The sequence below is a fragment of the Suricata suricatta genome, chromosome 3 (genome assembly GCF_006229205.1).
Source record: "Suricata suricatta isolate VVHF042 chromosome 3, meerkat_22Aug2017_6uvM2_HiC, whole genome shotgun sequence".
Lineage (NCBI taxonomy): Eukaryota > Metazoa > Chordata > Mammalia > Carnivora > Herpestidae > Suricata > Suricata suricatta.
Window position 1 is genome coordinate 6,316,831 of NC_043702.1, and position 12,246 is coordinate 6,329,076.

The following is a 12,246-nucleotide window of genomic DNA, read 5'->3' on the forward strand; positions in this document are numbered from 1 at the left end:
AAAAAAAAATCCCAAGCAGGTTCCACACTGTCAGCACAGAGCCCAATGCAGGGCTTGAACTCACAATCTGTGAGATCACGACCTGAGCGGAAATCAAGAGTCAGACGCTTAACCGACTGAGCCACCCAGGCGCCCCATGAAAGTTTCTGTGCCTCAGTGGCCTCTGCCGGGCGCTTGTGTGGCTGGTCTGCAGCCCTCCAAGGGGAGGCCTGACTCTCACAGATTTTCAGGCTCTACTGTTTTTTCCTTTTAAAGATGATATAAATAAACACCTCTCCTACCCTTCCAGTCAGTTACCAGTCTTTCCTCTCCATTCTCTTTACAGTGAGATGCAGCTAGTTGCTTTGATGAGGATGGCAGTTCATATACTGAGTGCTTACTGTATGCCAGGCTCTAGGCTCTACATTCAGTGACTCATTTGGTGACATCCTGACAGGTAGCTACTATTTTCACTGTCTCTTTAAGAGAACTCTGTGGTTCAGAGAGGTTAGGTAGTTTGCCCAAGGTCACACAGCTAAGAAGCTGGGGAGGAGGAAGTGTGACCCAGGTCTGTTGACCCCAGAGCCTGCGTTCCTGGCTCTTCCTTAGGCACCGCGTCGCCCTCTCTCCCTCGGGTAATCAGACTCACCTAACCCAGAAGCCCCTGTGGTGAAAGAAATGCCCTGGGACTTCCCCCCATAGTGCTCAGAGGGTGGCGGTCCCCCTCCTGCCTCCGCTCCCACCGCCTCCTACCTGTGTCCTCCTCGGGCTCGTCCCCCGCGTCCTCCTCCTCCAGCGGCACCGGGTACTGCAGGTGGGTCACCAGACCCATGTTTTCTTTCTTGTAAAACTCGATGAGCTGGTCCAGCTTCGTGAAGAACCTCATGGGGACACCTTCGGACGCCTGAGGACAGAACCCCAGACAGAGACGCACTTGAACCGGCTGGGACATCACCTAACCACAAAGGCCACCTGCCGTGGAGACCAGCAAGGCCGAGGGAGTGACCTGGATCCAGAAAAAGCCCCGGGCTCCCACGCAGTGTCTGTCCGCCGCGCCCACACCCTCGCATCCTGGAGCCAGCAGCCCCCGGCTGCACAAGGCACAAATAGGACAGTTTTAAAGATTCCTTTTTCTTTGTTTTTGTTTAACTTTTATTTTAAAAAGCATTTTGTTATACAAGGAATACACGTTCATGATGGCAAAATTAGAAAACAGAATTTTTTATAAAAGAACTCACCTGTAGTCCCAGGCCCCGAGACTTACTTACGTTTAATTTTTTTAAATGTTTATTTTTTTTTTGAGAGAGAGAGACAGAGAGACAGAGTGCGAGTGAGGGAGGGGCAGAGAGAGAGGGAGACACAGAACCTGAAGCAGCTCCAGGCTTTGAGCTGTCAGCACAGAGCCCAACGCAGGGCTCAAATCCACAAACCATGAGATCGTGACCTGAGCTGAAGCCGGATGCCTAACCAACTGAGCCACTCAGGTGCCCCAAGACCCACTTTTAATATAGGAGCCCGATGCAGGGCTCGAACCCACGAACCGTGAGATCATGACCTGAGCCGAAGCCAGACGCGTAACCAACTGAGCCACCCAGGCGCCCCTATTTTTAAACACAAGGCAATCTATTCTGGCAATTGTTTTGCTTTAATTTTAATATTTTCATTTGTTAAAATTCTATTTTATCAAAAGTCAGAAAAATGGTGAGGCAGCACAGTATTTTTCCCTGGTTTATATCTCTGTTGCTGATGACAGAGGAGCCTGCTTGTGATTCTTCAGTGCAGTTCAAATGCCCTGGGGCCTGGTCTCCTTCCACCTGTACAGTGGGGGCAGCAAGAAATTCAAGGTGGGCCTTGGGCAGCCAGCACCGCCTCATGGAGGCCCCTCCCCCACCGAGGCCCCGCCCATATCAAGGGGCTATAGGGCAACAGGGCTGCGGAAGTGAGAACCGCAAGGAGACGCACCTCATTAATGCTGTACCCTAACTACCCTCCTAACCCGTGTCCTCAAGTCCTGTCCACCCGCCCTGTCCAGTACCTTGCCTGCCTCTCGTCCTGCTCCCTGTCCCAAGGAATGGCGCCATCATCCCCCCACTGTCTAGCCGGAAACCGGGGGCATCCTGGCCTTCTTCCTCCCCCTGGCACAGAGAGCAAAAGCTGGGGTGTGGGATCGGGTGTTCCGGACCCAGCCAGGAAGCGGTTGAGGGGGGCTGCTGCCCTGGGTGGAGAGGAAGATGGAGCCGGGCTCTGGGAGGCACAGCTGGACAGGAGGAAGGGACCAGGCTGCTGGTGGGTGCGGGATGGCACAAAAGGGTGCCTCTTTCTGGGCGGGGCTTCCCTGGAATCAGAGCACAGCAATCCGGGTCCTAACACTAAATTCCTGTGCTTTCCCTGCATTATCATAAAACACCCATCTTGTCCATGGCAGTCCTATGATTTTATGTTTATTTTTTTAAGGTGATCTTCACACCCAACGCGGGGTGCGAATTCCCAGCCCTGAGATCAAGTGTCACATGCACCACTGACTGAGCCAGCTGGGCGCAGTCATGTAATTTTATTTATTTTTTTTAATGTTTATTTATTTGTATTGACGGACAGTGTACACAAGCAGGGGAGGGGCACAGAGAGAGGGAAAGAGAGAACCTCAAGCAGGCCTTATACCGTCAGGCGCTGAGCTGACGTGGGCCTTGAACTCATGAACTGTGAAATCATGACCTGAGATGAAATCAGGAATCGGATGCTTCAGCAACTGCTCCACCTGGTACCCCCTGGCAGTCATGTAATTTTGCACATAAGTTGAAAAGGTGCCATCACTGGAGTTTGAAACCAATGAGGTCCAAAGGCTCCGCTGGGGGCTGCCAGCAGCCTTCTTGCTGAAGGGGCTGGGACTGACCCATGTGGGAAAGAAGGCCAACGGGCCAATAGGGTGGGGGCTGGAAAGCCTGCCAGGTTGGCGGTCACAGGGGGTCCGGCTTAGTGTGGCCCGGCCATCCTGACTTGCCCACTTTCAAGTCAGAGACCTATCGATCCCTTCAGCATGGTTGGGACTGACACGGAGGGTGCGGGGTTGGGGGTGAGGGCCTGCTTGGTCGGAACGTCTTCGGGAAGGGCTACAGGTAAGCAGGATTGCGATAGTAAACAAAGCAGGAAGACCCAGACTGGAACAGACCCAGACGTCTGGGGACAGGCCAGGACTCAGACCCGTCCCTGGGCCCCTGCTCCTGGTGGTTTACCCCAGGCTGCAGTGAAGACGCATTTGCCTTCAACAAGAATCCCCCTGACTTTGACCACGGCTCTCCACTTGGCTCTGTCTCTCCAAGTGTATTTGTGTGTGCATTTGTACCACACGCGTGTAAATCTGTATGTGAGGCTACGCATGCGTGGTTTGAGCCAGTTAGTACATTTATAGAATTTAACAAAGGGTTTTTAAAAAAAAATTATTTTCAATAAATTCCCTGCTGTCACAAACGGCCATGTTCAGCAATCTCTTTCAAACATTATTGAACCAGAAATATCTGAGCAGCAGCAGCTAGGCCTTCTCAAAAGCAACCAGAATATGTTCAAAACCAAAAATGAGCAGAATAGCGAAAATAATTTGACATGATGCAAGATCAAGGAACTCACTTCCATTAAAGCAGCCGTGACGAGTGACATCTTGTCAAAGAATTTACAGCTAATGGACAAGCTTTCAGGAGTAGGGAAGAAGGATATAAAACCATCAAAGAAAGCCAAATTCGAGTCTGGAAGAGGGTCCTCTGCCGGGAACGTGTGTTTGAGGGGGCACATTGGGGACGGAAATTTAAGATGTAGCCCTAAAAAGGCTAATGCACAAAGCATTAAGTGTGGACACATTTATTTCAGAGATGTTCAATGTGAAAAAACAAGCATCTTAGCGCTGATGAAATACACAGTGTCTAAAGCACACAGAGGGACAGGACACCCTAACGTGAATCTAATCTCTAGAGATCCTGTGAGGCAGGAGGCAGGCAGGGGGGACCCGGTGTCCAGGACGGGTGCAGAGCGCTGTTGGCAGGACAGACATGCCGGCCCCTGCCTGTGCGTGGACCGTTCACAGAGACCCGCGAGCCAGGGCCTGGCAGACTCAGGAAGGTAGATGGTAAAGGTTGAGCCCAAACCTCAGGGACCATGGAGCAGCCTGTCCTTGGGGACGGGGGGAGGGGAAGGACATGCCAATGGATGGTCACCGAAAGGCACTGCAGCAGATCCCACGTGGAGTGAAGACACACTGTGCACGTGTGGGTCAACAGGAAGCAGCAGCCTCAACGGGCAGCACAGACACACACAGATGAAATGGGGAAGGCAAGATGCCAACTCGGCCAAAGTCAGGGTCTCTCTGGAGGAGGAACTGTTCTCGTCAATATTTGCTCTTGGCACTAAGATTTGAAGGGGTTCACACAGACTTGTTGAAGAACTTATGTTCAAAGCACATTCCAGAACAGCAACGAGAAGAGAAAAGGTCAGGGCGCCCAGGATTATATAAACTGAGCTGGTCCAGGCTGCGAGTGGGGTGCAGGGGTGAGGAGTGCAGTGCAGACAGGAGGTGGGCAGCCCCAGCTGGCCGGCACAGAAAGGAGCAGCCCAGCTGTGGCATTGCCATTCCTCAGCTGGACCTAGAAAGGCTCTCCACTCAGGGAGGGTGGCCAAGAGGGTGGGATGCGGTGGCCAGCCAGGAGATGAGGCAGACTTGGGGGCGACCTAACACACATGGCCCCGTCAATGGCAGGGCAGGGAGTCAGGTGCTGGGGCTTCGAGGTGAACAGGGCGCTGACCACGGACCAGCAGGAACACTGAGGTCCCCTGGAAATAGGGGCCTGGTCAAGTTCACGTCCATATTACATATACCCTGTGGTCAGGGGCCAGGGCTGGGCTGCAGGCTCCGACAGTGGAAGGTCTCAGCAATTAGTGGCTGGAAGGACTCTGGTGGAGTCTGGGTAAGAGGTGTCTGGAGCCAGGAGAGATGGTCAGAGAGGACCCGATATGGATACAGGACAGGGGGATGCAAAGGAACGGTGTGGGATGGTGTTAGCAGAGACATCCTCTCCCACCTCCATGGACAGCATCTCTCAAAAGTGGTGCCTTTTCGCCAACTTTCAAATACAAATGTTGACAAGAAGATTGTTACATGTATCACTCAGGTCCTGGCAGGAGCCGGATGTCACGTGAAAGTAGAAAGGATTTAGACAGGGGTCCAGCTGTGCCCAAGAGAAGTACAGCGTTCCAGGGCCAGCGACAGGGGCACAGCTACCACCCTGTGGGACCACCCATGGTGGGGGGGCAGGGGTAGGAACCCCAGAGGGTGGTCCAGCGGGAGCTACGGCCAGGGCAGGCAGCCCTGCACCCTCACCTGGCCGTGCTTCCCATCCGCCAAACCCAGCTGGAAACCTGGGCAGGGGAGGCAAAGAAGGTGGGTGCTAACAGAGGACCCTCAGCACATCGTTGGGGCAAGGGGAACCGGCCATGCTTCTGGGGAAGGGGGGCTGCCCTACATCCTTAACGGCTGAGGCCTCCAGACTTTGTTCCTCATTCTGCGGCCACTGCCTTCCCGACGAGATTTATCAACTCATTTTGAAACAGAGAAACCCCGAAGCCCCATGTTAGACTTGCACCGAGAGCGTGCACCCCAGGATAGCGCCAATGGCTGGCTGGGCTTCTGGGGTGACTCTCCTACCTCCAGGAGGGAGTTCCTCCTCTCTTCTGCAGGTACCCAGAGCACATACCGCTCAATTTTGAAAATGCAAAGAGCAAAACATCTCCTATGTTAGGTCAGCCAGCCAACTGACGACATGCATAGATCGGGCAGTCGCTTCTCGGGATTTGTGGGATCGACAGAACTGATATGAACTTACGTTCATCACCAAAAGTCACACAGGAGAAAACATGGTAAGGGGGTAGTTCAGATGGTGAAACAAAATACTGATCTCTTCTCCTGTCTCCGTTAAAATCTCCAGGTCTCTGGAATGTTCTAGGCACCTTCCAGCACTACCATTTCTACAAAGCCCTCCTCACCACACCCAGCGATGCCTGACTCCCCCCAAGTTTCTAAGTCCTAGAAGGAAACGGACCCTCCTTCACTCAGCCTCATATAGCCCCTGTAGCCCCTTGAAGGGTAGTGACCGGCCTCATGGCCGTTTGGGGAGATGTGCCCGTGGCATAAAAGCATGAGTTTGAAAAGTTGTAGAAGGAAACGGAGATGCGGGTTGCCAAGCTGGGCCTTGCGGGAAAGGGCCTTCCCCCCCATCACCGGGCGCCTGGGCTCACCCAGGTTAGGGCTCCTCGGGAAGGTGAGAGCAAGGCAAGAGGGCCAGCCCCAGCCCCAGGGCTCAGGAAAAGACCACCACCAGGGTCTTTGAGGCAAAGGACAGCTGTGGGTCCAGTCTGGGGCTGTGCACTCTGAGAAGTGTGGTGTTTCCAGAAATAACTGTGAGTTTCAGACACCCTCCGGAGGAGTGGCGAGCAGGGCAGGGAGGCCTGGGTGCTGGATGGGCCAAACTTTCCCAGGGGGGTCGCTTTAACTTCAGCACCGTCTGGGATCTCTAAATGGGGAACCGAAAGAGCTGCAGGCACACAGGGGGAAGCCAGCATGGGGAGCTGAGTGGGACCTGAGGGGGGGCGGTGCCAGGAAGCCGCTGCTCAGGCCTCCCCCCCCCCCTCGAGCTTCTGCCAGTGAATAAGCAAATACAGTTACTGTGGACATTTTACAGAGGACGAGACAGTTCTATGAAGCAGGACAAAAGCCCCAGACTGTGTTCATTATCGCAGGACAGCAAAGCTTTTCACTGAAGTTCAAGGAGAAAGTCACTAGAGGTTCCGAAGCCGGTGACAATACCCTTTGGCTGCTGGGAAGAAGTGGCCGGGAGGGCGGTGGGGTGGCTGCTGCCACTGCTGTCCCCATTTTGCCTTGGAGGCTAGAGAGGCATTCAAGGCCCCAGAGGGGCGGTGGGAGCAGGGCTGGATTCAGTTCAGAGCCCCCCAGACCTGGGGCTCCCACATATCTACTGAGGCACCGTGCCATTGGAGCAGAGTGAGGGGGGACGTCCAGCCCCCGCCTCTGTTTCCGGGACGGCGCCTCCTGGCCTCTGAGGTCCAGCAGGGTCTCCGCTGCTCAGAGATGAGCTCAGCAGGGCCTGGACGCCTCTGTCCTACCTGCCGTCTCTGTCCTGTCAGCTGGGGCCCACCTCCTTCTGGGGCTGCCTCTGCCCTCGCCTCTGTCTGCCGGCCCTGACATTCTCTCCTTGGCTTCCCTTCTGCCCTCGGGTTGTTCTCAATCCTTTATAACCTTCTCCCCCAAAACCTCTTCCTGAAAACTGCAGACCCCAACTTGGGTGAAGAAGGAGGAAGCAAAGAGACCTTTGGGGCCTTGCAGAGTTTGGATTTTGTTCTAAAAGTGATGTGGAGCCATTAAAGGCATTTAAAAGTGTGTGTGTGTGTGTGTGTGTGTGTGTGTGTGTGTGTGTGTACTTGATCAGATTCACATTCTGGAAAACGTCAGCTTGGCTATGGTAGAGGCTGTGGGGCAGACAGTACGGCAGCCCCACTCTGGGCTTGAACTGGGGAGGTGCAGTGGAGGGCCAGGGGCCAGGACAGAGGCAGAGCGGTGCCTGGAACAGTGGAACAGCCAGCGAGGAGCCGATGAGGGATGAGGGGCTGGGAAGGACCCTCCAGACCTCTGGTTTTAGTAACTTGGTGGATGTCAGTGCCCATTAATGAGGAAACAGGAGGGGACAGTCAGGTTTGGGAAGTGCTTTGGAGACCAACTTCAGATCCAGGAATCCCTCTGCAACTATATGGCCTATGAGGGACCCCAGGAAGTGTCTCCTTAAAAATTGGTCTGCCCTGGGGCACCTGGGCGGCTCAGTCGGTTGGGGGACCAATTGGGCTCAGGTCATGATCTCACTGTTCCCAGGTTTGAGCCCCACGTTGGGCTCTGTGTTGACAGTTCAGAGCCTGGAGCTGCTTCAGAGTCTGTGTTTCCTTCTTTCTCTGCCCCTCCCCCACTGGTGCTCGGTCTTTCTCTCTCTCTCTCTCTCTCAAAAATAAACAAACATTAAAAATTTTTTTTAAAAGTCAGCCCTTCCCTTCCCTTCTCTCCCATCCTCTTCTCTTCTTCTCTTTAAATTTTCTTTTAATGTTTGTTTTTGGGAGAGAGAGAGAGAGAGAGAGAGAGAGAGAGAGAGAGAGAGAGAGGAGAGACAGAGGGAGCAGAGAAGGGGCAGAGAGGGAGACACAGAATCTGAAGCAGGCTCCAGGCTCTGAGCTGTCAGCACAGAGCCTGATGCAGGGCTTGAACCCACAAACCGCAAGATCATGACCTGAGCCAAAGTTGGATGCTTAACGGACTAACCCCCCCAGGGGCCCCTTTTCTTCTCTTTAAGACATATTTATCAGGGGGTCTGGGTGGCTCAGTCGGCGACGTATCTGACTCTTGATTTCGGCTCAGGTCATGATCTCAAAGTTCGTGAGTCTGAGCCCTGCATTGAGGTCTGTGCTGACAGTGTAGAACCCAAGCAGGATTCTTTCTCTCCCTCTCTCTCTCTCCTCCTCCGTTTGTGTTCTCTCTCTCACTCAAATAAAGAAGCTTAAGAAAACCCCCGTATTTATTTATGGGTTTGCTTTCTTTCCTTGCTCTTTCTCTGAAGGGGCCACAGGGCCAGTGGGGCTTTGGGGGCTGGGGCCAAGGAGGCCATCAGCAGGCAGAAGACACAGGTGGGGTAAGGAAGTGGCCGGGACCTTAGAAGGAGGCCTCAGACCCGGGTACATCCAGGGAAATGAACAAAGGGTGAGAAATACAGAGAAACGGGAGCCGGGCTTGTCACTGTCAGAGGCGTCAGGCTAGAATGAACTCTGCAGCATCAGACTGGACAAGGACGCATCAGGCTGATCTCCAGGTGGACTCGCCTTTTACAGGTAAACACTGATGCTCGCGTGAAGGTGCGTGTGTGCCCACACGTGTCCTAGGAAGCAACGACAGATTCTACGGTTGCAGCCCGGAAACCCAGAGCTCGGGGCTCGGTTGCTAAACATCAGTTGGCGCTAAGAAGAGCCGGGATCCCAGGAGAGGAGGCTGATTCCAGGGCCGGGCAGGAAAGGCCGGCGGTAGACCTGAGCATCTGTTGCCCCAGAAAGTAAGGAAATGCTCAGAAACTGAAGAGGATTATCTGAGCTCTGTTTGAGCATCAAAATGAATAATAATTGTAATTCATGGAACAAATGAGCAATCGGCGAGTCTATTCCGATGTAAATAAATGAACCAGAACGTTCTTTCTCACAGGAGAATGCCAATTACTAACTGTCGGAGGAATGATGGAAATCGCCACTGTTTGCCAACCATCACAGTAATAAGAGGTTCAAGCGAGCACGCACAGACGCTGAAGACGCGGACTCCAGCCGGCAGTGTCTGAAGAGCAATGGGGTGTATAGTGTGTCAAAATGTACCCCCATAAAACAGTGAGCAATTTTAAGACAGCAATGTTATGCGGCACCTCGGTGGCTCAGTCCGTTACACTACTGAGTCTTCGTGTCCACTCAGGTCATGATCTCACTGTTCCTGGGATTGAGCCTGGCCTTGGTCCCAAGCGCAGAGCCTGCTTGGGATTCTCTCTCGCTCGCTCGCTCTCTCCTCCTCTCTCTGCGCCTCCCCAGCGTTCTCTGTCTCTGCTTCTCTCTCACTCTCTCAAAGAAATAAACTAAAGGGAAAGATATTACCTTTCAACTTATCTTAAGATTAATGTACCTTAATCTGCACCATGGTCACACGTAAACAGTGTTTTGAGCTATACACGATAATTAGCTTTTAAAATCTGTTTATGTAGCCTGTTTAATTAACACGCACACATACACACAAGCATTTCCACACAGAGGAGAAGGGTTTACCGGCATCTTGTCTAAGAGTACCAGACTTTGAAAAAGTTGTTTCTGGAAGCTTTTGTACAAAAACTCCATCTTGGAAACATCTTTGATGCTCAGATAACTGTAATAATACTAACGTACCGAGAATAGAAAGACAACCACGGAGGGTCACACAGCACAAGCGGACGGAGGCAGGGGCAGGGACCCCGGTGACCCCGGGGTGCACAAAAGGCAGCACAGACTTCTTCAAGGGTCTCCCCTGCCACTGCCCCCCACAAGCGAGAGCTGACGACGGAGAAAGGGACAATGCTCAGTGCCAGTGGAGGGCATGTTGAGGGGTTTTTGAGGGTCTCAGAACTATTTGTGGGACCTTTCAGAGAGGCCACTTTTTTAAAAAATTTTTTATGTTTATTTATTTTTGAGAGAGAGAGAGAGAGAGAGAGAGCGTGCAAGCAGGGGAGGGGCAGAGAGAGCAGGAGGGAGACACAGAATCTGAATCCAGGCTCCGAACTGTCAGCACAGAGTCTGACGTGGGGCTCGAACCCACATACCATGAGATCATGACCTGAGCTGAAGTCAGATGCGTAGCTGACTGAGCCCCCCAGGCGCCCCTGGGGCGGCTGTGTTTTGCAAGCAGTCTGGTGTTGTGAGTTCAGGGGGCCTGGAGGGCTGGGAGCTATGGCACTTGGAGGGTGGGGTGGGGGCAGCAGGTGGGGAACAAGGGCTCTCTGGGGGAGGGGCCAGGGTCTGTTTCACCGTTCCTTGCTTCGGAACAGTGAACAGTCCAGGTACTGGCCACTGGGGACAGAGGATAGGCTCGCGGGGGCAAGAGCAGCTTCCTGCTGTCGTCCTATGCCAGGGGCAGGGGAGGGGCCCTCTGAGGGGTCTCCTGGAACCTCTCGGGCTTTCACCTCTAATGGAAGAAACTGGAATTGGGTCAGGTAATTTGGGTGCGCTGTCTAGTTTGTGGGATACCTAATATCACAGGTGGGTGCCACTGCCCCATTTCACAGCTGAGAAAACGGAGTCTCAGAGTGGGTAAGCGAATTGTATGGGGGGCACTGTCAGAAGAGCAGCACCCAAGGGAAAGTGGGCAGGTGGTGGGGGAAACCACGGACTTTCCAGCTAGACAGGAGGGCGGAGAGCAGACACCGGGAGCCACAGACTCGGGGTGGGACCAGGTGGCTGGAGATTCTCGGGAAGCTTCAGCCTCCGCGGCACAGTGGGTGGGCCGGGAGGTGTGACGCCCCGTGTGTGGGAGAAGCAGGCCTGCCCTCCAAGCTGTGGTGGGCGGTGATGCGGGTGGGGCGTCTGTAATCCGTGGGCACCGTCCTGTCTCCGCTGGACCCGCCCCGTGGCAGGGGTCCCCCCCCATCACATGTCTGAGGGCGCGGAGAGCATGCAGGCCAACACTGCTGGCTCAGTCTCACACGTGCAGAAGGGACTGATGCGGCAGCTCTGCGAGGAGGCATGAAGCTCAAAGGCAGGAAAGCGCGGACTGCCAAGCCTGCCCCGGCACCACCCACCAGCTGCTCCCAGCTCCCCCCAGCTCCTGGTGAGTGCCAGGGTGCCCGCTGGGTTGGGTGGGCATGGACCTGCATGGCGGTGGGGGTGGGGGAGGGGCTCTGTCTTACACCCCCCTCCCCCGGCCATCAGGCTGGGGTCTACCTTGTCCTAACCCGTCCCCACTTCCTGAAGCTGGGCTCCTTGGCTTTTCTCTTGCCTTGTCTTGGGCAAACTTCCCAGAACGGCTTGGCATGAGTCCTGCCAGGCTGCACTTACTTCCACATCCACACCCCTCCCCGCTGCTCTGAGCCAACATCTCTGTCTCTCAACCCATGCCCCTTCCTCAGGCTTGGGACCCTGCAGCTCTCGGTTCCCAGCTCCGGCTCCTGAGGCAGCCCCCCCGCCCCCCATTGCCCTGCACCCTCACCCACACAGCCAGCAGTCCTGTCCACGGCACCCTCCTGCCCAGGAGGCCCTGGATGTCAGGTCAACGCCCCTCTCCCCAACCCAGCGTGCAGCAGCTCGCTGTGAGCTGGGATCCCCATTGGGATTTGAGATCATGAGGTCCCGAATCTGTGCCTTTCACTCTCTGAGATCGGTGCAGCGGGAGTAAGCCCCATGCTCTCTTCGCGGACTTGAACAGCTTATAAAGTGCTTTGAACCTCTCACATCAAAGGAGCTGCAGCCTAAATGACTCGGGCTGGTACTGAAATGACAGTTCTGAGACGCGGCGTCTGAGGTCTCTGTCGGTGCCACCACAGTCGGAGCCAGGGGTCAGGCAGTGACAACGCTCTGTCTGCCAGCATGTGGTCTGGGTGTCTGGATGGTGGAACCCCCGTTTGGGGACTTTAGGCCAATAGTGAAGACCCTGGGAGAGGCTGGGGCCTTTGTCAATAG

At 54.5% G+C, this 12,246-nt stretch overlaps 1 protein-coding gene across 1 annotated transcript in view; it reads right to left on the minus strand.

Annotated features, from left to right (window-relative positions):
- Window positions 1-12,246, minus strand: part of INPP5D (inositol polyphosphate-5-phosphatase D) — a 96,843-nt gene that overhangs the window by 62,087 nt on the left and 22,510 nt on the right. The window contains 1 exon segment of the mRNA XM_029932862.1: window positions 733-883. Within this exon segment, the coding sequence (XP_029788722.1) occupies window positions 733-883 (151 nt within the window).